Source organism: Trematomus bernacchii, unplaced genomic scaffold (genome assembly GCF_902827165.1).
Source record: "Trematomus bernacchii unplaced genomic scaffold, fTreBer1.1, whole genome shotgun sequence".
Lineage (NCBI taxonomy): Eukaryota > Metazoa > Chordata > Actinopteri > Perciformes > Nototheniidae > Trematomus > Trematomus bernacchii.
In genome coordinates this window covers 684,208-711,886 of record NW_022987724.1, presented here as the reverse complement: position 1 = coordinate 711,886, position 27,679 = coordinate 684,208, and the positions used below count along the sequence as shown (strand labels likewise).

Below are 27,679 nucleotides of genomic sequence, written 5' to 3'. Positions count from 1 at the left end.
AGGAGCTGATAATTTCAGGTTAGATGAGGAAGCAGAGACAAGTTCTTAATAATTCATGGACAAATGAATTCACAGAGCAGCAGCGTGATAAAGCTCTGCATTCAGGGGATTTTCAGTCCTCTTATTTGCACACATTTTAATATTTAGCTCACAAAAATGTTGATGTCAGCCCTTTTTTTAAACAGTAAAACAGTGTGGTTATCAATATAATCCCGTAAAGGTGCATTTACTGTAACCGCACCTTCAGCTGCGAGCTAATGACAACATCCTTTGACGCGAGTCAACAGAAGGACTGGGCTACTGCAGTACCTCCCTTCCGCTGATATCATCCACTTCTACAAGCCTCATTCATTCCTCACGGTGAGCAGCCCTGCAACACTTACAATTCACTTTCAAAGCGACGGAGGGACACAAACGCAGCCATATCGGTGATGTAACTGCCTATTTACCTTATTTCTGCAATGGGAACGGTGTGTCGTGATGCTCATAAAAAATGTTGGCATAACAAACAATGGCAATCCTGCATCTATTTCTCACGGCTGTCTCGACAGATTCATAAGAGGCAAAGCTGGCCTTTACCCTAGGAAAATCACGCAGGATGCGTTTAGAGCATCATCATCATCATCATCATCGGCATCAGATGTGGATTATAAGTAGTCCATGGTGAATAAGGAGGATATTTCCTCCGTGATCCACAGTCGCACATCTCACCTTTGATGAATCCACGCGTGTGTCCGCCGACCTTACAGCTGTCCGGGCGATGCGACGCGGCTCCGGTGACCCAGCTTCATATTTCTCCCTCCTCCTCTCTCTCATCCGGCTTCAATCTTGCGAACTGCGGTTGTATCCGCGCAGAGAAACGAAGAGGCGCCGCGCTCCGCTCGGCTTCACCAGCAGAGACCAGCGGCAGAGGACGGCAGAGCAGCAGGAGGGCGCGAGCTGCCATGCGCGGACTCTACTACACTTTACGCATGTGCGCACGCACGCTGGTTAAAGGCGCACGCACTACTAACATTGCTGCTTTGACAGAGTTATGATCCTCAGCATTATAGAGAGGAGATGAAAGACCAAACTGATTCAATCTCATTTTAAGGGAAACTCCAGTGTTTCAATACGTTCTTAAAGTTGGTGGATTCAAAAGAACATATTTCAAAAAACATTTTACAAAATCAAAGCAGAGACAGAGATTCTGACTTGTTTATGAGTCAATCTCCAAAAACACTAAATCTTACATTTCCCATAATACAATTTAAGATCAGTTTGGATGATTGTTGACAGACCTTGGTAGTTGATAGGTTATCGCCCAATGTTTCTATTTATATTGTCATGGTTGTGCCTTTGAAACAGATATTTAATAATGCAGTTGAAAAAGAAATGTAAAGCTGATTAAGAAACATTTCCTATTGTGAAACAATGAACTCCCAGAACCACGGGGCCAACCCTGATAACATTAGAGAAGACGCTATACAACTGTTTTCATAGAGTTCATCGTGGGAGACAAGCAACAGAAAACACAGACAAAATACTTTTCATTATTTATTCATATAGTCTATAACTTCTGGTAAAATACACTTTGTTTACAAGTGCTGATTACTATATTACATTCACCCGGAGTTTAAATGGAGACAAACTGACACAGACATATTAAACAAATTCACCTAGTGATAAACGTGACATTTCAAAAATGGTGGTGATTGCCCATGACACATAACGGGCGTTTCTTTATGAACTGCTCGTCTGAAAACACACGACGGGTAACTTCAGTGAGGGAGGGGGCCGCTGCCTGACTCGAGTTTCAGTCCTCATTAACAAAGATTTCAGCTGCCTTTCGGGGTGATTGATTGTTTTTGTTAATTATTTTTGCAGAGCAATCCAGCCCCCCCACTCTACACGAGTAAATACAAAACATCACATTCAACCAAATAAGACCTAAATATGTATGGGGGATAAATACAATTTGTGTTAACAGAATCAAACACTGGTACCATTTATAGTGAAATGCTAAATATGTGGAAACCTCGTCTGATTCTAGCCCTACGGTTTTAAAAACAATTTTACCCCCAATTTAATAACAGATACATAAAAAAATGGACTTGAATTAATCCACTGACCTAAAAATTGTGGTTTTAAAAACATTCTCTTTTTGTTTTCATGATAAAATGACACAAATGTAGACAGCTAAAAGGGTACACACACATATGACAACATCTCTATGGAAAAATATAGACCAATAACAGATCCGTTGCAAAAAGCTGGGCCATACAGAGTACTGATACTTGGTTATTCTCTGCATGGTGGTCTGTCACAAACAATATAGGAAACACGGACAGCCAATATATTATTATTATAGTAAATACCCTGTTGATTTTCAAAAACAATTAGCAAATAGATTTTTGTTAATATAAAATATATTCATTAAAATATATTACTTTATGATTACTATATTACTTTCTTTAAAAGGTGACTTTGGCATATTACCTTAGAAATAATTGCTATTAAAAACAGGCCTACTTTGCACCTCCAGGACATTCCTAAACAAAGTTGATGCGTCTTACTTTGCAATGATCATGAGCAGCCGAAAAACATTCAGAGTTAATACTTAACACCGGCCTTTTTCCAGTTAAATATGTAGTAAAGTAAGCGCTTAAATAGTAATGCAGCTGTCCTTATACATCACACACATACATAATTGTATATTATATATCATGATACAATATTGTTTAGTGCTGACAATACCACATTCATATTGAGGGTAACTCTCCAAATACTCTGGAAAACGGCCATTTTAAGTGTTTCATCCGCCTGTTAAACGGTGTCATATTGTACCTCCAAATATTTGTGAAACTACAGTACAGCGTGCTATGCTGTATCATTTTATGGAAAAAGCATTTAGCGTTTAAGAACAACGTACTGTTCTCTTTCAACAGTACAAATGATTATGTAATTAACAGGATATACTCAAGCAACGTGTGCTGCACAAATAAAATCATTTCTACATGTAGGCATATACTGTAAATAAGCAGATATTTACAGTGGAAAAACAAAAATGATTCTTATTTTCTCCCCTTGCCTTGAGTGTTTTCTTTACTGATTGCCATTGCTGATCTGTCATTCGAGACATACAAGCATCAAGCCCCCGCTCACAGGAGACAATATCTACTAACCGGCTATTTTGGGGAGAAAATGAAGAAGGTACACACAGCAGGAAGTAACGTTAGACCTTCAACCTGGAATGGAAAAGATCTCAATTTACCAGAAGGAACATATAGACATTTTTATGTTAAATGATGTTTGAATGCAAGTGCTGTACATAGTTTCTATAAATCCAAGTGCTTCGTCAAAAATGATTTGATGTGCAATCCTTACAAGTTAATTAAAATTCTATTTATATTCCATTTCTAAAACGATACAGGATCTTTCTAATCTTTATATCTGAGTATGTTCAGTAATAAATGTACATTTTATATATAAAATAGTTACTGTGAGTTGCACTTCCCTGCCATGCGTGCATAAATGCCAGGAGGTACTCTACAAGCAATGATTATCATTAGCACCCTTTTTATGCCTTAAACCATAACTGATCAGGCCCAATAATAAAAAGTGTCAGTATTTAACAGTCATTATGTTCTACAAAAATAGCAACATTCATTTTCCCTCGTTGTTTTTAAAAACTACACGTATATATAATATATATATTTAAAAAAATATATCACACCGATCCTATCCGAGTGCAAACACTGCCAGATTTCATAATCGTCGCACGTCTGATAGACTACTGATTTGAATCAAAACGGATTGATATTTCTACCAAAAAACGGCACGAAAACAACTTTTCTTAGATGTTGGTGAAACGAAAGACCATCCAGTGTAAATCCTTGCCTTCCCAACAGCGACCTCATGCTGGTTGTTTTTTTCTGGAGTGTTGCTTCACACCAGCAGTGATTGTATACACCCTTGTACTTATTATTCATTTCATCGTACGACTAAACATGACACACACAGTTTGGAGGGGCCGATGCAGTCATCGTGGCAAAAGGCTCCACATCCTTTGCACATGATCATGGCCTTCAGTCTGCAGTAGCACTTAGACTGCACGTCCTCCATGTTGGAGCCCTCGATGAACGACTGCTCCGAGGAGGGCTCCCCCTGGTGGCCGGCAGGTATGGTGGTGACGGTCACGGAGAAAGACATGACGCCGCCTCCGTCAGCCTCTGAGGAGACGGTGGAGGAGCCGATGCCGGTGTGAGGTACAGACACGCTGATAGTGCCGCCGTAGCACGACGCTTCCTGATTATCGAGCGTCCGCTGGGTTTGAAACTGCCGCTGGTGACTGAGGTCCACTTGGGAAAGATATGGCTCAGAGTTTCCTTGGTTACTATTGCAGAGTTCTAGGTTCCTTCGGTGTGATTGAGAAAAAGGGCTGGTGTCTTTGGCGGCTGCACTGGGGTCTGATCCCGGCTCAGTCTTTACATCAGAGCAGTGCTGAACGCTTGCTGCTTCGTCAGACTTGGTTATAGAGAATCCGTGCTGCTCTGTTTTAACTCCAGAAGCCGGAAAGAAACACTTCCAGGCTGGTTCTTCTCCTTTAGCCGCCTCTTCTCCATCTGTGCTCTCCCTTTTTAAACCGAACACAGACGTGTTAGGGATGACAGACTGCTGCAGTCTCCTGCCTTCTGGTCCTCGGCCGTATGTGGACACATTGAGCAGGTAATGTCCCGTCATGGCAGGCCTCGGCATCTTCCTACGACCCAGAAACCCTACAGAAATCCTGGATTGGTCCTGACGCTCCTCTGCGTGCACCAGCTGATGGACTCTGTACTGAGGATACTGAGGCCCTATGCCAACATAAGGCTGGCTGGACGGAGCCTTCCTCTGCATCAGAGCCTGCAGGATCTGCTCCTGAGTCTCCTTATCAGGAAGCTCCCCAAGTCTTGTGTACTCTGAGAAAACTCCTGTTCGTCCTGTTGTACTGAACGGCAGGGACATCTGTTTATCAGCCCTGTGCTCTGCAGAGTGTAGCGGCTTCCCCTTACTGCCCGAGGGTACGCTTGACGTCTTCACCTCAGACTTGCAGAGCGGTTTTGGGAGGATCTGCTCCAGGGGAACGTCTTTGCCCTGCAGGAGCTGAGTGACCAGCGGGTTGTTTGCAGGGATACAGGAGCTGTTCTTGGTTGAAGATGCAGCAGGTGACGGGGTTTCCTGTGATGGTGTAGTGGGATTTATCTGATCACTCCCGGGTCCTGCACTGACAGAACTGGCAGGATGGCCTTTGAGTTTTTCATCAGTGTTGCTTACAGAGGATGGTGGAGAACGGTTTGGGCTTAGCAGAGTAAAAGAGTCCAGTGGGTGAGAGGGAGGTGTACTGGTCTGACTGGGGGCTGGTATGCAGGTTGGAGCCTGAGGGGAAGTAGGGGAGGGGCTGGGTGACGGCTGTGTTCGATCCTCACTGCCCCCCCCCGGCCCCGGGCCTGGCACCGCCCCCCTGGATGCAGACGATACTGCGGCCGCCGCTGCTCGCTGCACTCGGGCGAGCCGAGCTTTGGCTTTGATGTCTGCCAGAGTGCGGGCACCGGTCCGGCCCGGGCTGCTGAGCGGGGTCGGGAGGGGGGTCCTGGGGGGGTCCTGGCTAGGTGACGAAGGAACCGGGAGAATCCGTAACACTGATATCTGTGAAAGAAAAAGAAAAGGAGATGTTAGAGAATTATTTTTAGATATGCATATACAATTACATTTAAAAAAGCCTTAGTAGAAATTATAAAAAATCTACATTACATAGCTAAGTTAACTTACTCATGTGTCTCTACATCACTTCTTACAACGCAAAAAGTAGCTCATTTAGGGATTTTTGGGGAAGCTTATACAACGTGTTGAGCATAAAGATTGACGGCAGCGAAGCCTTTGAAACATTTCTAAGGACATTTTGATGATTCTTGACATCTTTTTGCTATGACTGTCTTAGAAATGAATCTAAGCTGACTACAGTTGTCAACCACTGTAAAACTGTCAGAGCCGTCTTTCAAGCCTACAAGTGGTGAGGTTTTTAGTTTGACTCAAAAAGACGCAGACGAAACGAAGCTCCACAAACAGTTTTCCTACCTTGAGTGGTGGAACCCTCTGACTCGGGGTCAGTGTAGCAGGGCTGGAGATGGATGAAGCTGGTGGAGACACAGAGGAGACTGAAGACACAGAGGAAACTGAGGACATGCGGGGTCTTTTCTCCGGCGTCAATTCCTCCACAATCTCACTGAGAGATTTCCTTTTCTGCGGCTCTGAGGGGCCCCTGGGCTCAGAGATGACCTCTTGGATCTCCTCAGCAGGCTTAACCACAGACGCCGGCTGATCCTCCTTCAACTCTGAACTTTTTGGTGGATGGCTTTCATCCACAGGCGACTGCGGGAGCTCAGTTTCAACCTCCTTCACTTCCTCTTCATGCTTCTTTTCAGGCAGAGAACCTCCCGCAGCCGGTTCAGCCAGCTTCTCAACCTGACTCTCAACCTCTGGTGTTTTCACTGCAGGTGTTGGAGCCGACTGTGCTGCTGCGTTTAACCGACAATCCTCAGCGTACTGAGAGCGCCGTGTCTTCATGGGCTCTGAGGTGGAGACTTTCTCTCTCTGTGCAGGCTGCAGCTTTAGTGGCTCTTTAGCTGGCTTCACGTCTCTCACAGCAGCAGCAGCAGCAGCAGCATCAGTCCGGCTGCTGTCCTTGGTGCCCTTGGGATCCTCCGTTGCTCGAGTGGCAGGTTCTGCTTTCTGATGGCGGGGGGGCTTGGGCCTGGCAGACTCCTGATTCACATCAGCCTTTGTCAGCTGTTTGGATTCCTCAAGGCTGAGCCCAGAGCTACACAGAGGGAGAGAAGAGGGAGGGAGAAAGGATCAATCCTGAAATCAAATGTCTTCTTTGCTAAAAAGGGAATCAGACATTTTATAAAACAAAAAAAGGTTTTATGTTGAAAGTGACGGGACAATTTAGTTAGATTCATTATAATGTTTTTTATAGATCTCAGAAGAAAAACATTACAGCTTAATTCATGTTTGCTTTTTAAAACAAAAACTACTCGGATTACCTCCATAAGTGTTTCCGAGATGATCTGAATTTACATAAATGTGTGTATTTATTTAAATAAATCAAACATATTGTAAACCTGCTTAATAGCCTCAGTATGATGTTTGAAAAATAAAAAAATTGAGTTAATCCATCAAAGAAATAACTTGAGATGAGATAACTCCTGTAACGTGAGATGGGGGTGGGGTTGGATCCTACAACACACCACAATTTAATAGCAATCCATATCTGAAGTTAGATATATAATAGTGTCAATGAAGTGAGGAAAAAATCTTTGAGATAAGTAAGGAGCTGTCTTTTGGTGTTTGGGAAATCTGAAGAGAAAAAAGGCCTTTTTTTTAAAGCTAAATCAGATGAGTGAATGTATAAATAAATGATCATAAGGAGAACTCACTTTTCACCATAATAAGTTTCAAAGAAGGCTTCCTTCCAGTGCTCAACTCTCTTTTCCTTCTCGATTTCTTGCCGCATTCGTAGCTGCAACTCAGGAGTGAATTCCCCTGTAGAGAAAGAAGTTACATAATAAACTAAAAGTACAATTATACTATCTGTGAAGTGGCAATGAACCTTGGTGATGTAACAGTTCTTTGAATATGAAGTGAATGCAGTTTTATCAGTGGGAACAGTTGCACTGACCCTCAGCCAGCCGCTCCTTCCACGACTGAGCCGCTGATGTGAAGAACTCGTTGTTCAAGGCAGAGCTGGTGACCTTCAGTAGGCCGTCAATGCAAGCCTGGGGAGAAGAAGCACATCGTTATGAATAACATCAGCACAATCACCATCAATACGTCGGCTTATTCTTTCCATATGTGATCGTTAAACATCAGTGTAACTATATAGAAGTTAACTGTGTTTAAAATGTACATAAATGTATGTTTTCTACTATTTTCTGTGATTCAGCACGTGCAACGATTGACATGCAAATATATTAGACTCTTCATTTAGTGCTAGATAATGCAACAAAAAGCATGAGAAGTAAGAATAGTTTTGGAGGCACCTGCCGGTCCACCTCAGGCAGGAGTTTGAGCAGCTTCTGCTGGCAGTCTCCAGGCAGGACGGAGAAGGTGTGTTTGTTGATGATCGCCCGTAAGTTGGTGTTAACCAAGATGGAGTCTGGTGTTTCCACATCAATGTTACACTTGGTGCGTTTGAACTGCCCTGCGATACAAAACAGGAAACAGATGTAAGCCAAGACAGAATCAGCAATGTAGAAATATGCCGATCTTGCAACAGAGAGTCACTCACTCTCACAAGCAGTCAAATTATGTGTTCTTCTTTATAACTTGTTTTGCTAATGTGGGAAACTTTTGCATTCTTGAAATATAGCAGTTAAATCTATTTATGTCCGAGCAAGAAGGCAGAAATACATTTCATTGATTGTTTTAAATTATTTTATTGGATGAGGTTAGTGTTTTCTTGTTGTCAACAAATCCCATGGGCTTAACATTTTTTCCTAAAACAGCTGGGTGATGTCGTTTTCAGTAAATGCTAATCCTACAACGGTAAGCAGTTACTTTGTTGTGGACTATTTTAAACTGTGGATGAATCATTTTTGCACCAGTGAGTACAGTATACAGCAACAGGAAATTGTACCAGTGACTCACAATAGACCACACTGGTCTCACTGCAACGTTGTGGGTTTATACATTTTTGGATAGCAATGGAGGACTATGGAAAAGAGGAATATGCTATGCTAGGCTTTGGCAACAGGCAATACTTGATATTAGCATAGGAGTGTTGGATTAGTATTTGTTATTGCTAGCCCTTTTTCTTTGAGTTTTCCAAACCAATCTGTTGAATATAAGTAGAAGTGTGACTTACCTGCACTAAGGCGGCCTGACCTCTGAGAAACCTTCCTGGGGACAACCGGGTGGCATAAGTCTGTGTTGACAGAGGGAAAAGCTTTGAATAATTGCACGTCAGAGATCTAACTCTCACACTCAAGTTGCCAATTAAAGGAGTCATATTTAGATGATGTCTTTTGCTGTGTCGTTATGTAAATCAGGACAATACCTAAGATCTGTATCAGTTACAGTCCTTTATCATCAAACCTTTTTGTTATATCATGCATTAAATATCCCATGTGACTACTACTAGTGTAATTCTAAATTGTATTTGACAGTATAATAGCTGCCACCTACCGGTCTTTGTAGTAATGTTGTCAGCCATATCTTTGATGGTTTTCAGAAGCAGTCTAGGACTGGAGGTGGTTGGCATCCCCACCTGTCTGCGCTGGTTTCTCTGCTGCTGCTGCTTCAAGGCCTGAAAACAAGTCAAATAAGAAGGGAATAAATAGCCAGCAGAATGAGAAACAGTGAGTGTGAGTGTGAGTAACCCTCTGCTTTCCTGCAACTACTCCCCCGGGGCCACTTGCCTGGTTAAATAACCGCTAAATGACAGGGCTGCAATGAAATAGGTTGCATAAAACAAGCATGAATCAAATCTGTTGAGGAGTCTGATCAACTCAAAAACACAATGTCAACGGATAACAAAAGCAGACAGTTCGCTGAGTGACTGTGCTTCGACTCAGCTGATTGAAACAGAATCACAGAATACAAATACACAATAAGTATCTCCAGCACTTTTATTTCAGTAAAATTGCTTCATCTGTTGTTTCCACACCCAATAAAGGGAACACAAATTGGTCTTACAGAGCCGCAAAGTACACACCAGCACAGATGGAGTGAATTACAATCAAGTGAAATTTAATTAAACTGAACACAAAAGGCACGAAGCAGCCAATAGAAAGATGTTGAACAGGGTGGATTATGAGCACATTAATACTGAAAAAACAGCTATAGGCATTTTTCCAGCAGCGTCATTGTTTTTAAATAATTAGCACAAGATGTTTTACGGGCGGGGAATGGAAAGATAGTTGGCGCCTGCTGACACGCCAACATGGGTTGTTTACACGTTAAATGAAAACGTGTCAGCACAAAAACTGTCTGCAGAAGTGTGAGAAAGAGGTGTGAAATACACATTCAGATCATTACTGTTTTTAGATTTAAGTGTAGTAGTCTCCTTTAAAATGCTATACAAATGCAATACAAAATATATTACTTTACTAAACAAGAATGTGTGTTAAAGTGTGAGGTAGAAGGGATTTGTATGGGTGTTTGTGAGCATGAGGGTGTGGCAGGAACTTGTTTAGAATCTGACACATGCTTGAACAAATGGTGAATATAGTTAGAAGCTGTTTTTAACATAATAAACAATAAAAAAAAAAAAAAAAGAATAGCAAACCCAGTAGTACCTGTTTGAGAGCTTTCTTGCTGTGCTTCTGCGAGGGAGAGATGAGTTTACTGCTGGGGACAGAAGGCGACGAGCATCGAGGCTGCGGAGAGGACGGCTGTGACTGCAGCTTGGAGGGAACTGCAAACACAAAAGCACCAAACAGATGTTACAAAATACACTTCCCGAGGGTGGTGTACAGACTTTGTCACATCATGCTTTGTTTTGATGAAACTGAAACCAATACATTGCACAAAGAAGTAGATTGCATTACCTCGCTAAGATATCACATTACAAGAAATGAGCTGAACATCTGATTGTTCCCAACAACTTCTCTGTTCTACATTTCTATCACCACGCCTTTTCTACTTAATGTACCAGTTTTACTTGTTTATTATTCAATGTTATCTAATTTGCATTTGACTTTGTGTCTCCGGCATTTAAAAATAAAACAATATCTGAGGCCTCCCACTCAGATATAAAGCAAGGTTATTTTCTTGGCAGTTTCTAACTTGTGCATAATGAGGAAGTGGTTAGGGTCACACTGAGAAAATACAGTTTCCTGCTTTAACAGTCACTTAAAATATACAAGTGGCAGAGAGAAATAATGAAAGTCAGTGAGAGCACAGCCTGAGGAAAACAAAATAATTGCTACTCGAAGAAGGGCTCATTCAGCAAAGTTGCCACGCAATCCGGTGCAATCAGGTGTGCAATTCATAAGACAGCAATAATTTGACCACAAAGAGAAAAAGCTGCTGTGATGTGACCGTAGTGTGTACAGCCTGCAGCCTCTCTGCTACAATTAACAGAAGACATTATAGGAACAACATAAAAAGATAAAAACCCACCTCTTGCTATCATCATGTCTGATGCTCAGGGTATTCCAAGCATTATCTTGAGGCCACGATGCAATGTGTGTTCGCCTCTTCTGATGCTACTTCAGCTGGTTTCCTGTGTTTCCGCAATGACTTCTAACCAGAGCTGCGAAGGGGCGTTAACTATCTTAGTCATTACTGATAACCAACCACTGGAAATCAGCTAATGAGCAGAGCTTCATTCCTTTCTTATTGTTTTGTTTCTAGTGAGGCTGCCTGAATGATTGCTCAACCGCACTGACAATTATACAAAAAGAAAGAAGCTTTATCCATTTAATACTCTAAACTTTCAAATGAATGTTGTTTAGCTTGCGAAATTAGTCTACCATCAGGATCATTTAGCTCAGACTTTCCTACATTTAACCCTTGTGTTGTGTTCAAAAGCTGTTACCGGTCATGGTGTTCGCGGGTACATTTTGACCCATGATTTATCTCAGTCCAAAACACACACAAAAAATGACTATCATCCAATATTGTTTTAACTACATCATAACTTACTTATAATGCATTCATAACCGTACAATCCTGTTGTAATTTAATGTTATGGCCCAAAACACATTACACCACATATTGCACTTGCAGGTTCAAGTGTTAGTGTACATATTCTTTGAGAAAGGTCGAGTTCCCGTGGGGGGAGGGGGGCAGAGGGAGGGGAGACCAGGTGCATGTTGCGAAAAATTATTGTTACAGTTGATGAAGGAGGGGGGGGGGGGTGTCTAAAGTCAAAGATGAATCTTGATTGGGCCAAATTTGACCTCGAGTCACCCAAAACAATTCTGCTGGGTCTCCCCAGACCCGAACTCCAAATTATACACTTTTTTTTTTTAGAGACCTTCAGACTTGGCAAAAATGGTCAAAATCTGTTTTGTAGTGTTGATATAGCTGCTGTGGAGGATATCATGAAGCCTTGTTTCCGATACAAAAAACTAGAGCGTAGTTATTATATCATTTTAACTTGAAACGGGTCACGGGAGACCCGAACACAACATAAGGGTTAAATAACTACTTTACTTTCTTTTCACATCTGAATTAAATACATTCAAGCTTATATAAATGTTGATGTGTAATTCCTAAATAATGGGAAAACGTTATTGTAGATGATGGCCTGTGAACTCTACTGGAACAAGTGTTTTAGTGTTGTCCAAACGGTTAGTAATGACAGTACCTCTCCGCATCCACCTCCCTCTCCTGCCCTCTCCAGCGATGGCACTGCTGTTGTTTTCTGTGCTTTGGGAGTCAGAGAGATTGTCACTGCTGTCCTCAGAGTCCTCCTCAGAAAGCTCCTTCATCACGTCTGAAATGTCCTTCTACATAAAAAAAACATAGAGTGTGTTATCTTTATGTTATACATTCAGAAGAAGAAGAGCCAAGCAGAAATTCCAAAACATCTTAATCAACCTAACCATAACCCGTACTGAAAAAAAAACCAAAGCATTCACATTTTAGTATAATACATTTTAAACATAATTAACCCTCAAAGTACACCCTGTAGCGAGTAAAACTCTAACACAGAAAATACCTCCCCAAAACGCCTCGTTGGAGATACGTCATTGTCCATTTGATTCTTCCATTTCGTTCCGGGTACGGCATGATGTCAAGCCGTACCCGGAACGAAATGGACCAATCCGTGGAGCCGTTACGTTAAGCCCCCGCTGATTGGTCCAAATTGACCAATCCACGGACTTCCTCACACACACATCTGTGTTCAGGGAGCAGGCAGCTCAGCTGATTTCTCCTCCCTGGCTGCAGGCTGATAACAGACAGTTGGGATCGCGGCGAAATTCTCTCTGCAGACCCATTCTCACAGCGTTTATCAACCTTTTTCTTACTCAATATCAAGCCACACTTATTGTTTTTACTTCGGCTGTGAGTTTGTGTGTGCTCAGGATGAGTTTGGCTGTGTATCGCTAACAAAGAAACAACACCTCCACGGAGCTCAGCGCGATTCACAACGTCCCGACCAATCAGAGCACACTGTGCTCACAGGGAGGGTGGGGGCTGGAGCTATTGGAGCTACAACGAGCCGTGAAATTCAGTGAATACAAGTAGTTTACAGAGATGCTGTATGAGAAACCAATGTGAGTTTGGAAAATTGCACAATATAAATCTATTCTAGTAGACCTCAACAATGGAATTATGATCAGTGGAAATGGCCATGACATGGGCCCTTTAAGTAGATAGACATTGTGAATGCTCTTTTACTTAGCAGCCCAGTCACAAGTATAGCCTTACAGAGCACAATAGTGACACTAACCTTAAGAGTGTAGACCCCCATTCTGCCGGGAACTTTGTAGAAGATCCCCTCATCTCCACGAGAGTTTGTGTGCAGCATTGCGTTCAGACATGCCAGCGGCGAGGTTCCACTGTATCATGAGAGAAAAACGCAAATTACACATCTGTTCCCCAATAAATCACACAGCTGGGAGAAAGATGTAAGAAGGGTGAAGGCTGCTCTGATATCTTGGGAGAAACTGCTATCATGCTCCAGGAGGACACGTAGGAGTTCAGGTCAGATTGTTACGACCTGATTGATAATCTCAGATAAAACTGGTCTGGAATTATTATGTCTGTTGCACAAAATACGGCTTTACCTTGATATTGTAAAGTTGAGTTAATTAAGAGTGCACAATAAGGCTTCAGCAGTTGTGCAAAATATGTATCTAGAGGCACATAATGAAGCATTAATGCAACTTACATTTGTGTTGTTTTGCCTAGAGATAATAACTTCATAAAGTACATAAGCAAAATGTTAGGTGATAAAACGCATAGATTGAAAAAATGTAACATCTGTTATGTATTTAGAAAATTACACTACAGTAGTTAGGCTTCCAATATTGCCAGCCCAATCATTTATCTCATTAAATGTACACCCCCGCTAAATACTTTGGATAATATCATGTAACTGTGTGTTGAGTAAAACATCAGCATCATTATCCATTCTTTACTTTTTTTAGGACTTCGAATAATGTACCATACTGAAAAATGTAAATGTTTGTTATGCAACAGGTGGCTATAGATACGTATAGCAGGTGTAGGTAATAGGTATAACACAAGAGGGAGTCCAACACTGTCTTTAGAAACTGAACCGAGGACATGTTATTGTTAATAACATGCAAAAGGTAAAACAGAACTAAGTGGCAGTGAGCTTGTTAAGATAAGGGGTGGGGGCTAGCTTTTTCTTACCTTCTGGATGAGAACAGTGACAATGAAAAAAAAAGAAATGAAAGAAAATATTAATTGAGTAGAATAATGGTTACCATGTGAACAAGAGAAAGGGAAGAATGTGATATGAGCAATCGAGTACAGAGGGAGAAAGCTGTTCTGATGTCTCTCGTGAAAAATATCTCCCCTATGAAAGACATTGCGGCAGTAAAGCCACGGAGCCTGGAAAATATGTACCTTATTTCCTTAAGCCTTTCTCTTTGGATCACCTGCAGGATCTCTTTATGGCTCATGGGCGTATTAGGGTATTTCTCCAAAACCTACGATAATTATGGGCAAAAAGAAAGCACAGATGAGTTCAGTGAGTGAGAGTGGTTGTTATAAAACATGAAGCTGAAGAGTTCACATACTGAAGCTTTCCAAAAGGTTTACACAAAGCATCTGAACAATACACAGAATAATCAAGAACAATAACATTGTGGCTTTTTGCTTTTAAGATCTTCTGCTATGATGTTGTTCCACTTTCTGGATCAAATGTTTATCTAACTACAAAGTTATAATTTCCACACATGGCTAGGGCAATGTGATCCAAGGAAACACTGCCATATGTAACGACATGAACAGCAAAAGCACCAAGACCACTTGAAGAAAATGTAAAGAACTGCGAAGCATGACAATAGAAACATCTCACAATACAGTAACAGTACAGAAACTGTCACTCCTTCGTAAACAAATGTGAACACAATGATGCTTTATTTTGCTCCCACCTTGTACATTCTTGTATCATCTGTTCGTATAGCCCCGCATACGCATTCCAACAATAGTAATGGGTGTTTGGAAAATAACTTAGTTACAGCAAGTATCAATACAGTTATAGCCACGTTATGTAACTAAATACTGTAAACAACTAAGGGGTAAAACTAAAAGTGGATGTCTACATAAGCAATAACATAACTTTTTAACTATGACATATTTGGCAGTGGTGGGATTTAACCTAGTACATTAACATATTTTTTAATTAAACTTTATACTTTTACTACACTACATTTCAGAGGCAATTATATAACTTTTTACTCTACTGCATTTATCTGACAATTACTTTTCTCAACAAAAAAGGAAGATGTGCTTGTATATGATGCAGTACTGTGTTCCTAAGAAAACTCAGTGCTGTTCGAACTCTGATCTAAAACATTGATAAACAACAATATCAAATATTTATACACGTATTTATTCGTCAAAAACAAATAATAATTTAGTACCCTATATAATAACACAACACTTCTAAAGGTGCCATTCTACATACTGGGTAATTTAAGTACATTAAGCTGGTAAGACTTATGTAACATTTTGACATTTGACTTGTCATGCAGTTTTGCTACATATTGTATTGCATGGTGTTTCTACTTTTGATTAAGTAAAATATTTGAATACTTTTTCCACCACTGCTTGTTGGGAGTTTTGATATGTTGTAGTTGATGGCATGCTACACTAGACAGATAGCTACAATGCTAACCACAATCATCAGTGTATTCTGACAAATCCCCAAACCGTGACATGCAATATACTAACTCGCTGATACATCATGGAGTTGGGATCATGTCAGGGGAATTACTTTAGCTCAGATATTGTACGTCATAAGGTGTTTTATTTGAGGCTCGAACCGAAAAAACTTGTTGACGAACTTAGCAGGAGCTAGCATGCTAACCTGGCTAGCGCAGCTCTGACGTGATTACTTAACGGTTACTTTCAATCCGCTTTGAATCCTGACAAACATGTCAACCTTGTTTAGTGGACGCAGCACAGAGAAGGGGTTTAAAAACATGCTTAGGTGCACACAGCTGACCGTCACCTCGGTGCAATGTGTGCTTATTTACGGTGACAGCTAACTAGCCCTAGTGACAGCGCTGCTCCAAATGTCTGACCGTCAACACAGGGCCTCGCGCGGGGCACGCAACATCCCGACTATAGCAGGTCATGAACTCATAAACACAGTTGTACAAGTGGGAGCGTTCAAGGGAAACAACCACAACAAACGAAGGTAAAGACGCATAGAATACCGTTTTAGCGGCTTCTGCCCACGTCCTCCCCTTCTTTTTCTTCTGTCTCTCCCTCATCGCTGACGTCCTGTTGCAGCAGAGTAGTGTTGAGTGTATGTTCCAGTTGAAATGTTGCTGTAGTTACCGCGTAAGATCCACTCCGTCTGCCATGTTGGACTTACTGTTAAAAAAAAAAGGGTCACGTGACTCCGAGGGAAACGTCATCCTACTGTATGAAGCTGTCACTGCAAAGACTTCAAGAGTTACCACAATGTTTATAAAGCTGTCATGCAGAGTTCTCAAGATTCCCCATAGTGAATATTTGACGGGCAGTCTTGTATATCTTCCACTGTCTTTATGTATATATTTAACTTTAAAGTATTGTTATTTATCTTCTATTTTGAGATGTTTATATTTTATTATTATGTATGTTTATGTCCTTTTCATCTTCACATTGTGGGCAAGGCCTTGTTTAAATGGGATCAATAAAGTATATCTTATCTTTTAATGTTTATAAAGATGTCATTGCAAATAATTCAAAACGTCCCACTTAATTACAGGTGAAAGAAGTACTCAAATGTTGTACTCAGTGGTGGAAGAAGTACTCTGATGCTTTACTTGAGTAAAAGTAATATATTATTGTCAAAATACTTCATTACAAGAAACAAGAAAAGTCCTGCATTCAAAATCTTACTTAAGTAAAAGTATTATCAGCAAGATGTGCGTAAATTATAAAAAGTAAAGGTAATCATTGTGCAGACAAATTGCTTTATGTGTGTATAAACAGTATTTATATTATATTTACTGTATATGTGACCTTTCTAGATAATATAGTAGCATTTTACGGTTGAAGTTTACAGAACTGTAAAATTCAGATTCACTTTTTCAATAATTGTACTCTTTTGTGACTTAAAGAGTTAGTCTACTATTTACATTTTTAAAGATCCATTTTGTTCAAACTAAGTAAAGCTTTTAAGTAAATGTAGTGGAGTAAAATTACATTATTTCTCTTTCAAATTAAGTGTAGTAGAAGTATACATTAGTATAAAAAAGTACCTCCAAATGTCACTTAAGTACAGTACTTGAGTACATGTACTTAGTTACTTTACATAACTGCACTCAATGTTTATAAAGCTGCCATTGCAAAGACTTCAAGATTCCCCACATGTTGTTTTTAAGAGTTGTAACTGCAATGTCTTTAAGATTGTCCCACATTTTGTTTAAAACGCTGTCACAAGCAATTATGGAAACTGTAGGTCTTGGAAAGAAAATACAGAAGGCAGTTCGAGATTATTTCAGTGTTTACTTTCATGTGTAAGCAAATGGACTTTGCATGGTTTCACATCTATAAGGCAGCTAATCAAGAGAGCGTTGCAGGCTTTCTTCACATTTTTGGCTCACAATTACAGTAGCTAGAAATCCAAGCAACAAGTCATCAAGCATACAGGCTAAACCAGGGTGTGTCCTCACCACCCTCCACTGTTTTGGCAAAGAACAGGTACATCTCCAAAATAAACTATAATTAAAATGTTTATAAAATAAAAAAAGAGCTGTAAAGATCCTCCAAACAATATACAATATGTCTGGTTTCAGGACATTACATTTAGTCTGTGCTATTCATTGAGACTGGAGGAAGTCAAGAGAAACAACATGTTCTTTAGACAAGTGTTGGCAAAAACTATGCGTGTCTTCACGTTTGAAGGGATAGTTTAGATTTTTTTGAAGTACGGTTTTATAAGGTACGTACTTTGGTTAGTTTAGATTCACCAAAGTCACACAAAAACAAACAAATGGTCAAGGCAGCAGTAGATCAAGAACTCCCCTGTTGTGGGAGGTGAAATTACTGTTTATGTAAGGACGTCTGGCGGCTTGGAGGGAGGGTAAAAAAGGAATTAATTCCCTGTCTGGAACGGCTGTATGTAGCAAGTAAAAAAAAGAAAATATTTTGAATATTGCGCACACTTAAACTGTTCTTGAGTTTTTCAGGTAGGCCTTTTTTATGTGGCTACAATATATTTTGTAACTTCCATGTCTGTTTCTTCGAACAAGCAGTCATCAACTACTATGATAAAATACAATAACCATGGATAAGTACCTCATACAACCCCACTAAGAAAAGCCAAACTTCCCCTTCACACTGAACACATGCATATCAAGTAATTATTTCTCACAACGAGGGGTGAAATCAATTTTAAATCAAGGCATAAGATTTCCCCCCATGTCTCCTAGATGTTAATCTGGAGTCCTTTGTGCCACGCTGAACTCAGGCCAGCCCTGTGTTGCAGTTGTGTTGAAACACATCAGGGGCTTGTCTGACTCGCTCCTTCCTGCGGAAGATAGGCAGCGGATGACGGTCTTCTCTGTCTGTGAGAGGGAGAGGAGCTCTGAGATCCCGATGTCACTGTGGTCGATGATGCCGATGATGGGATGGATGCTGCTTGCGGTGCCTGATACCTGTAGAGCATTCAAAGTAAAAACATATTCACTTATTATTTAATCAAGAAATCAAGGCCAGGTTATATGAACAATATAGAATATCCCGATACATATTTAACCAAAGACCTCAATTTCGATATTGTGACTACTTGCCATAGATGCTTTCACATAATATATTTACAATGAGAATTTGATGATAATCATCAGTAATGTGGATTTATTGACTAAGTAAGTAAAGGCAAATCATAGAACAGATACAGTAGAAGAGTCTGGTAGATCTGAAAAATGACATCACTAGTCTAATTTTACAGTGAGAATTATAATTGATTTTTCAGTTGTATTGTATATTGAATTGCTAAGCCCTAGATGCAATACGTTTAATTTTGGATTGCCCCACATCATAAAATAACCAAAGTATGTATTAAAATGTACTTTAATGGGATTTAACAATAGTAACATATGTAGTAAATAAGTACTGTTATTTAATCAAGTGCTGAGAGTTGTGGCAAGTCCATACCAATTGATTCTCATTTAAAAAAAGAAATACTGTACTTATAACTGTATTTAAGGAACTAGGATTGACCCTTAAAGCATCCTTCTCTCACCAGGATTGTGATTTCCTGACCCGGGACACTGCAGGGCTCCTCTCTCTCATGGGGACAGTGACCAGGAAATCCCCCATCAGCCTGGGGGAAAAGGCTCTCTCCAGGTGAGCGCCATCAAGGTTCAAGGAGAACATGGTGGGTGGAGACATGTCTAACTCCAACAGCATTATGTTCTCCGCCTGTAAGGACAGAAACAAGGACAGCTATAATTATTATACCATTACTACAAATGTAAATGCATTTATTTAGCAAGGAGCTTTCCTCAAAGCAACAGTGTGTGGACTTGAGTGTATTGCCGTCCTTTTTTAAATAATTCTGTTGAAATGAATGTAATACTGTTAACTGTTTGCTGCCCTACAATAGTGTTTTATTCGTCAGATAGTTTATAGATTTTTTATCTTCACCGTCAGCTTGTATATTTTCTACTTTTTAATGCTGTTTTATTTCAATTTTTAGATGTTTACATTTTAGAATAGCTTATTTCTACTCTTTCAATTTGTACTTATGTGCAATGCCTTGTTTTTTCAATCAATCAATAAAGTACATCTTATCTCATCTTATCTTATCATTGAATATTATAGAGAAGTGCAGGAATGAGTTCTAAAATCTTAAAAAAGTGGGTTAGCATTTCTAAACCTGGTTCCCTTGACAACATAAAACGTGTCAGTCAAACAGTATTTCTTTACTTTGTGATATTAAATGAGTGGTGCACTGTCATAAGATGCAACTGTTTAAGATGTGAATAGTTTCCATGGCTACTTGGAGGGTGTGAACACATAGAGCGGCTGATTAAGAGACCGATGATTTCACATCTCTTTCTCTGCTGTCCTTTTTCTCCAACTGTCCCGAGCACTGACCTGGTATCTGTATGGGACCCCAGTTGCCGTGGAAACAGCCATCTGTGCATATTGGCTGATTGGCCTCTTGTATCCCACCGCCGAGGGAGGCCTTCGCTTGACCTGAGTGGGGGCACTGGGGTAAGGACATGGGAAAGGAAGGCTTTATATTCAGCTTCTGTGGTCAAATGTTATCCTTCCTTATCTGCTGTTCAGCTTTCACACTGTCTCAGTAAAGAAAAAGTGTCTCGATTTCTAAAGAACAAATATCTGTTTCTTGGAGACGCAGACTGCATAAATGACCTATAGCATGTGAGGTCAGATTACATTACGCCCTTCTGTTTACATTTTAAAAACCTCTGACTTTAGTGACTCCTGGTGGTTGTATGAAAATAGACACCGGGGCTGACATGACTGCAAAAACTGTAGGATATTTCAAATACATGGAAACACAAAAGGCATTTACCGTACTTGATGCAATTATCCTCTTATTTGTCTGATTTAACAAGATTATTATCTTAGAATTCTGATAAACTTTTAATGAAAAAAATCAGCAGTTTTTCTGAAATGAATGTTACCATTATGTCAGAGTTCTAAAAAGAAACATTTTATAAAAATAAATGTTGTATTTAGTGTTTTTTGAAAAACCAGATACATCAAAGTGCCAGGATAAGCTCTTTTTTTACTTGAGAGCTTGATTTCATACAAGCAAACATTTTACATTTAAGTTACATTTTATTTTAATTTGAGTTTCAGACATCAAGAGATACGCATGTCTTTAACTAATATAGATGTTATTGGTATTCATTTGTCAGCTTTGGAGAAGGCACCTCCGCACTTTGCAGTTGTTCAGATGTAAAGCCCACTCTGAACTGCTGGAAATTGCAGTGTTTCTCAGTTAAATTGATATGGCATGCTGAACAGATTTCCTTAATTTTACAGAAATTGTAACATTATGTAGATCAAAATAAAAAGCATAGTAAAAGCAGAGTTAAGTAGTTTTTCACAGTATCACAGAGAGTAGCTGATGTCAGCGATGTGACATGAAATCACTGACCTCTCTGAGGGGATGACGGAGTGCAGTCTCCACTGATCCTCCTCGCTGTCAAAGTGCAGCCTGTTCATGATCTTGTTCTTCTCCTCTGGAGGTATAAAGTTCTCAATCAAGAGATATCTGCCAAGTGAAACACAAGTGTGTATCAGCTGGGGTCAGAGGAAGCATTACATTAAAACAACTAAATCAAATGAAATAGTTCACCTACTTCACAGGCTCAAAACACACTACTAGAATAAAGGTAATAAACATTTTCCTACATTTATATGAAAAATACCTTTTATGCCTTGAAAATGGTACAATACACATATATGTATGTATAATTAAAAAATGCATTACTAGCTGATTTCTTTCAGCTCTCTCTGCCCATTAAAAAAACTGCTTACCGAGCAACAAAAAGCATTTATTTCCTGGCCTAGTTACAGTTGCGCTCCTTTCCTGATATCCTAATACAACAGGGAAATCATCCTATTTAGACCAAAATGCTCTGAAATTACATTAATTATTGTTTATATTGATCAAAATCCAATTTGATGTCTTGACATTTCTGATTTTGTGCAGTTGAGAGGATGGAAACAGCATTTCCTGACATTTATTGCATGGAAATTAAATTAAATGTTGAATTGATGATCCAATTTGTCGTTATAATTTTCTATCCACCGACTGATAGATTATTCGATTTATCTTTGCAGCTTTAATGATGTGAGAAAACACAAGGACAATAATGCAACAGCCAAAAGGTGTCTCCTCACTTGTACTTGAGTTCTCTGGTGAGTTCGGTCTGCGTCTGTTCGAGCTCCTGTCGGATTACTACGTGTTCATCGATGACATCTCTCGTCTCCGCCTTCACCAACTGTAGTTTGGCATACAACTGTACAAAGAAGAGCACATATATAATATTACTACAATATATCTGGTGTCACTAATGCGTTCCTCCACAAGTTATTTATATATATGAAAAACTATACTCTATACATATAGGAGACGAGATGTATTTATTCCTGAAGACAAAGAAACAAGATTCTCTGTTGTTACTTCTGGTGATGTCACTCTTGATTTTTTTTTATTGCAAATGAAATTAGGTTTTATTGCTTTTGTGATAGCATTAGGATGCGTCAGCGGGTGAGTCATCTTACCCTCTTCAGCTTTTTTGTCTTATGTTCCACCTCCTGCTGCAGGGAGGAGAACGTCTCTCTCATTTCTAAGGTCTCTTCGTCCTGCAACATCATCTCCTGCTGGATCTCTCTCTCTCGTCTTATCTGCAAAATCACACAGAACATTCAAATTACGCCTATTTTAAAAATAATATTCCTGTGTAGGTTCAGACCCACAATTATTATCTGCAATACAAAAGTATGTTTTAAAACAAAAAAAAGCAATATATTTTTACCTGTTCTGCAATTTCTTGTCTCTTCAACTCCAGCATTTTTTGTTGTTCATTAGTGTGATCAATTATCGTCTTTCCTCCCACTAACAGTTTGCTCTCCATAGCCTGTGAACCCAGACATACAATGAATTATTTATGTTCATTTCTTTTGTTCCACCAGTGTCTCATTCATCAGACTGTACTGTACTGTATGTGATGTACCTTATATTTCTCAATGATCTTCTCCAAAGCGTCTGGATCCCACTGCATGTCCACTAAACTTTTCCGGTTGTCTTTCAGGTGCTTCAGCCTCTCTCCGCTCCCCTGGCAGAGCATCACCTTGGGGTGGTCACTCCCTTCTTTTATAGGACGCCTCACCACTGGTTCATCCACAAAAGCCTTCCACACGTCTGCATCCCTCTCATTGAGCATCTCCTCCTCCATCCCCGCCAGACTTTGACTCAGCCTCTTGCTGTTCCTTCTCCTTCTCCTCTCTTTCGCCAGCATCCCTCTCTCCTCCAGCTGGGCCTTCAGGCGTGCTATCTCCCCCTGAAACTCCCTCAGCAGGGCGTCTTTGGGATCCTCATTAATCCGAGGTTTGTTCTTTATTTCCTTGGCTCTGTTGGCGTACCTCAGCGTGGCCAGGGATTCCTCAAAGTCCTTGTGCGATGGCCCCACCGTGGCTATCATCACAGTCTTTGCGTTGCCCCCCAGTGAGTCCTGGAGGAGGCGGGTGAGTTTGGAGTCTCTGTAAGGGATGTGTGTGCTCTTCCCGTTCACCAGAGCTGAAATGACATTCCCCAGAGCTGACAGGGACAGGTTGATCTTGGCTGCCTCCTTTAGTCGCTTCCCTTTCGCACCTGTCTTGCTCTGGCGCTCGCTGCCAGCCAGGTCAACCATGTTCAGCTTCCCCACCCGGATGTGGTCCTCTCCATCTGGCCCTACTTCACTGCACTCCACGGTGATGACAAAGATGGCATGAGAGCGAGAGCTGCGTTCATTCATGTTGGTGAACCCCACAGACCTGGACTGGTTTCCTATGTTCATCACATGTTCAATCTCAGTGGCGTTTTTAGTCACCACTGAAGAGAGACCCCTCACATAGACCCCAGAGTCTGGGTTTTCCTTCAGCTCCAGCTTCTTGTTGTTGTCTTTGCACAGCAGATCTCTGACTTCCTCCTGGTAGATCTCCATGTAGGATGACCTCACCAGGTATTTCTGATTCTGTGTCCTGGATATTTGTGTAAAAATGTGCTGGAATGAATTTGGTATAATCCCTCTCATCTCGGGGTCGTTTGAAACCCCCTGCATGGTGTGCGTTTTACCTGTCCCGGTCTGTCCGTACGCAAATGTAGTCCCATTGAAGCCTTTGAGCACAGACTCCACCAGAGGTCTCACAGCATCATCATAAATGTCCACTTGTTTTGAGTCCCAGCCGTACACTGAATCAAACGTGAACACTTTCATGGGCTCATCAGGTGGTGCCTTCGGGTTCCGGATGGTGATCTGCCCCAGCCTGTCATCAATCTGCAGGACGTCTTCACAGCCCTGGCTCTCCTCCTTCCTGCTGAAGGGCCGGCAGCGGACCACCACCCTCACCGCCTCGCACTGTTTGCTTTTAGACATGCTGGTCAGAAGTGAAAAGTATCCTCACCACGTTTTAAACATGCATTTTCTGGGGCGGGGTCCTCTCCCAATGTTTTCTTCTTCATGCAGGTGCAGCCGCTGTGATTTCATGTCAGACAGACACACCTCATGTAATCCATCAGGAGCGTCTCCTCCGCGCAGAGCATCCTCCCCAACAGAGGCGATGTCACAAGAAATGTAGAGGCTGCAGGCAGCTACTGGAGAAAAAACACCCATCCGCCCCGGCCCAGCCCACACAGCCTCCCCGCGGTACACACCCTGCTCTGCGGACAATAGACAGCTGTCATGTGACCTGTGCGACCAATCTGATTGGAGCAAATCTTCTCATGGTACGCAGCTGTGATCTCATTCTGTAATCTTGATATATTACCTTCATAACTTGCACCTGAACACATATTAAGGGTAAAAAGCTGATTTGATTCCATAACAATGTTTTTATTCGGGCTCCACATTTACAGCATTGTTCAGACCAGGACAGAAAGTCTTTAATGTACAATAAAAGAAAGCCAGTCTCTGAACCATACTGGTAGACAGACATTCATTAATAATGAAAATGTGCCACATTTGGAAAATATTTTAATTATTTCACATCCACAGTCTTTTTACATCCGCAATGTGTGAATAAGCCTCCTTAATCTATACATTATCATCAGGTAAATCAATAATGTTAAAGTACAAAAGAACATCCAATGTTGCTGACGTAACACACTCAGTGGCACTTTATTAGGTGCACCAGCTAAAACTAAGATAACAACAGCCCTGTGATAAATTGTACCATTTTATAATGTTAATTGTCTGTTGAGGCGTAGGACTGCTGCATTAAACTGCATTGATTTTACTTAAGTGTACCTAATAAACTGACAACATGAGTGCATTTCAGTATGTTTGCCCCTCCACTCGTGGTATAAATGTTAGGCACATTCTAGCGGCATACTGGAGGACTATTGACAGCTACTGGCACACACGGTGAGTCGGTCAGTTGAAGAACTTCTTGCTCGGATCGTTTGCGTGATCGAGGAGGAGCTGGCACGGTGTGAAGTGATTCCCGTAGACGGATTCAAAACGCCTCATCTTCTCCACCAGCTTATCGGCACCAAAGCTGTCCACGAAACGGAAAGGTCCTGGAAGAGGTCAAATATTATATGTTAGAGATATTATCAAGTTACATGTTAAATAACTAATATATTGTTTTCATTTTCTTTGAACAGCATTGGGGTCTTTCAGAAAGCCAGGTTAATGTTTAAACCAGGATTATTTCATTAAATTTAACCATGTTAATCCTTAGCTTTTCCGGCTTAACCTCACCTCAGGCTAGACTGAGTTACTGAACTATAAATAAAACTAGATAAAAACATTTAAACCGTTTTTTAAAGTCACATTGTATCCTTAAATGCAATTCCTGGGCTTTTCAATTTACACCTAACATGGAACAAAGAGGACACTCCTTATGCTCTTTTTATTGACAGAGGATGCAGCCTTGGAGCACGAGCGGCTCAGATGACCGAGACTTAGTTTGAACTCTGACCTCCGAGGCAGGGGGGGAATCCGAGCCCAAACACGGCCCCGATGTCTCCTTCCAGAGGGCCGTTCAAAATGCCCTCCTGCAAACACATCACCGCCTCGTTGACGAACCGGGAAACCAGCCTGAACTGCACATCAGAGTCGGATGAACTGTAAAAGATTCACAAGTAAGTAAATATTCAAACGTATTCAAATCAGTCAAATGTAATGTAATATTAGGGCTCCATAGGTCTTGTTTCGTCTAAATTTAACAATTTGTCCAAATCAACAGCAAACACATGTTATACTTGCAATAGTCATTTTAAAATAGACAAGGCAAATATTATGACATAAATCACTACATTTAATTGTCCAGTTTTAACTTACACAGTAGGATTTGGTGTCAGCTTGAATTGCTCAAGAATATCTCCAATTTCTGGGTTCACATCTTTGGTCTTGAGTCCTGGCTGGTAGACGTAGCAACCCTTTCCTGATTTGCGGCCTTAAAAATAAAGAAAGAACAAGAATGAATACAGTTAAATCAACTTTATCAAACTTTTCGTGGAGCACAATTCTTTTATGTGATCATCCGTACCCTTGAATCCCTTTTCCACCATGGTCTTCAGAACCTCCACGTTCCCACCCCCAAAGCGGGAGCCGAAAGCTTTGCCCAGGTCCTCGGCCACATGGGCGGCGACGTCGATACCGACTTCATCAGCCAGCGTGGCGGCACCCACCGGGAACCCAAAGCTTGTGGTGAGAGCATCTAACTTCTTGGGGTCATGTCCTTCCTGTGAGAGCAGATGGATAAATGTATCACACGTTTAACAGCTATCTCTGAATAATGAATGGGCTACATCTTAGGTCTTAAATCCTTTTATTACACTACATAATAAAAACAATGTTACCAGCTGTGTTTCCCGCTGTAGGAACACACTGACCTGAAGTACTCGAACTGCTTCCGCCAACATGGGAGCCAGACACCTTGTTGTGTAGAAACCAGGTCCATCCTGCAAAGACATGCGTTTACATTTGTATTAGGGGCCAATAACATTTAGCAATTATTAGTGTGCATTATCAAGGTTGTAATTAAGTCAAGCTACTAATGCAAGTAATATTTTAGTATTTCAAATTCAGGATTATTGCTAAGGACAAAGACTTTGCTTTGGTGTATAATTTTAAATACATAATAATATAAAATACAAATAAGGAATAAAGTTGTAAAAAAGGAACACATATAACTTTTTCAAAAGCTATAAAAAAATTATTATACAACTAAAAAATATAAAAAGGATTGTTTATAAGAAATATAAATATATAAAATAAATGTTTACGATACGAATTTGTCACCTAAGAATAAAAGATTGTGCAGAATATCAGAGTCTAAAGTGGCAACAAAACAACTTGTATGTCTGTTTTTATCATTCCTAATAATAAACATTATCCCTAATATATATAGTAATAACAATAAAGTTTCATATAGAATGTTTGGTAACTATGAAGAGAAAAGGGAATCTCATGTGTTGCTAAAACCTCACCCCAACAACGATGATGACTTTGCCCTGCTTCAGGCCGACGGCCACAGCAGAGGCTGTCGTGTCCTTTGACGTCTGATCAGTGGTAATAATCTCCAGGAGCTGCATCTTGTCCACTGGAGAGAAGTAGTGCATCCCAATCACCTGAGGATACACAGTAAAAGTATTCAGCAACCATGGTTTCTTTGATAAAGTATAACTACAAGACTCTCCAAACCTTGTCTGGTCTCTTGCTGACAGCAGCGATGTCCTTGATGGGCAGAGCAGACGTGTTGGTGGCAAAAATGCAGTGAGGGGAAATCACCTGCACACAAAAGGTCAAATTTAACTAAT

The 27,679-nt window shown here is 40.7% G+C and overlaps 4 protein-coding genes across 6 annotated transcripts in view; all 4 read right to left on the bottom strand.

Moving 5' to 3' along the window:
• Positions 1 to 993, bottom strand: part of dtnbb (dystrobrevin, beta b) — a 35,152-nt gene extending 34,159 nt beyond the window's left edge. For both annotated transcript variants that reach the window (XM_034144478.1, XM_034144479.1), the window contains exon 1: positions 712 to 993. The gene's annotated coding sequence lies outside the window, so the exon portion shown is untranslated. The remainder of the gene's footprint in view (positions 1 to 711) is intronic.
• Positions 994 to 1,523: 530 nt separating this feature from the next.
• Positions 1,524 to 16,555, bottom strand: asxl2 (ASXL transcriptional regulator 2). 2 transcript variants are annotated; one of them, XM_034144483.1, is made up of 12 exons: positions 16,389 to 16,555; positions 14,569 to 14,651; positions 13,424 to 13,532; positions 12,335 to 12,476; positions 10,317 to 10,435; positions 9,205 to 9,325; positions 8,885 to 8,944; positions 8,061 to 8,221; positions 7,700 to 7,796; positions 7,458 to 7,563; positions 6,097 to 6,838; positions 1,524 to 5,667 (listed from the first exon to the last, which is right to left on the bottom strand). In XM_034144483.1, exons 1-12 carry the CDS (start codon positions 16,443 to 16,445, stop codon positions 3,973 to 3,975), a joined length of 3,492 nt encoding a protein of 1,163 aa, XP_034000374.1. In that variant the 5' UTR covers positions 16,446 to 16,555; the 3' UTR covers positions 1,524 to 3,972. The 2 variants fall into 2 exon arrangements, with proteins under 2 accessions (XP_034000374.1, XP_034000375.1); XM_034144484.1 differs by lacking the exons at positions 12,335 to 12,476; positions 13,424 to 13,532; positions 14,569 to 14,651; positions 16,389 to 16,555 and adding an exon at positions 11,143 to 11,581.
• A 1,103-nt stretch (positions 16,556 to 17,658) lies between these two features.
• Positions 17,659 to 24,515, bottom strand: LOC117493888 (kinesin-like protein KIF3B). The gene is made up of 8 exons (XM_034144472.1): positions 22,887 to 24,515; positions 22,689 to 22,790; positions 22,435 to 22,557; positions 22,051 to 22,169; positions 21,302 to 21,418; positions 20,266 to 20,380; positions 19,409 to 19,587; positions 17,659 to 18,821 (listed from the first exon to the last, which is right to left on the bottom strand). The coding sequence occupies exons 1-8, from the start codon at positions 24,288 to 24,290 to the stop codon at positions 18,668 to 18,670; spliced, it is 2,313 nt and encodes a 770-aa protein (XP_034000363.1). The 5' UTR covers positions 24,291 to 24,515; the 3' UTR covers positions 17,659 to 18,667.
• A 210-nt stretch (positions 24,516 to 24,725) lies between these two features.
• hadhab (hydroxyacyl-CoA dehydrogenase trifunctional multienzyme complex subunit alpha b) overlaps positions 24,726 to 27,679 on the bottom strand; it is a 7,791-nt gene continuing 4,837 nt past the window's right edge. The window contains 7 exon segments of the mRNA XM_034144475.1: positions 24,726 to 25,432; positions 25,837 to 25,982; positions 26,199 to 26,313; positions 26,407 to 26,602; positions 26,753 to 26,821; positions 27,350 to 27,490; positions 27,564 to 27,650. Of these exon segments, the coding sequence (XP_034000366.1) occupies positions 25,287 to 25,432; positions 25,837 to 25,982; positions 26,199 to 26,313; positions 26,407 to 26,602; positions 26,753 to 26,821; positions 27,350 to 27,490; positions 27,564 to 27,650 (900 nt within the window). The 3' untranslated portion in view covers positions 24,726 to 25,286.

Coding starts and splice junctions, on each gene's coding strand:
- asxl2 (XM_034144483.1), bottom strand. CDS start 16,445: ATGAGGGAGAGACAGAAGAAAAAGAAGGGGAGGACGTGGGCAGAAGCC. Junction 14,652..16,388: donor GGGCAGAAGCCGCTAAAACG/GTATTCTATGCG, acceptor TAATTATCGTAG/GTTTTGGAGAAATACCCTAA. Junction 7,797..8,060: donor TGCCTGAGGTGGACCGGCAG/GTGCCTCCAAAA, acceptor TCTTCTCCCCAG/GCTTGCATTGACGGCCTACT.
- LOC117493888 (XM_034144472.1), bottom strand. CDS start 24,290: ATGTCTAAAAGCAAACAGTGCGAGGCGGTGAGGGTGGTGGTCCGCTGC. Junction 22,558..22,688: donor GACAAGAAATTGCAGAACAG/GTAAAAATATAT, acceptor GTGATTTTGCAG/ATAAGACGAGAGAGAGAGAT. Junction 22,170..22,434: donor AGACAAAAAAGCTGAAGAGG/GTAAGATGACTC, acceptor TTCTTTGTACAG/TTGTATGCCAAACTACAGTT.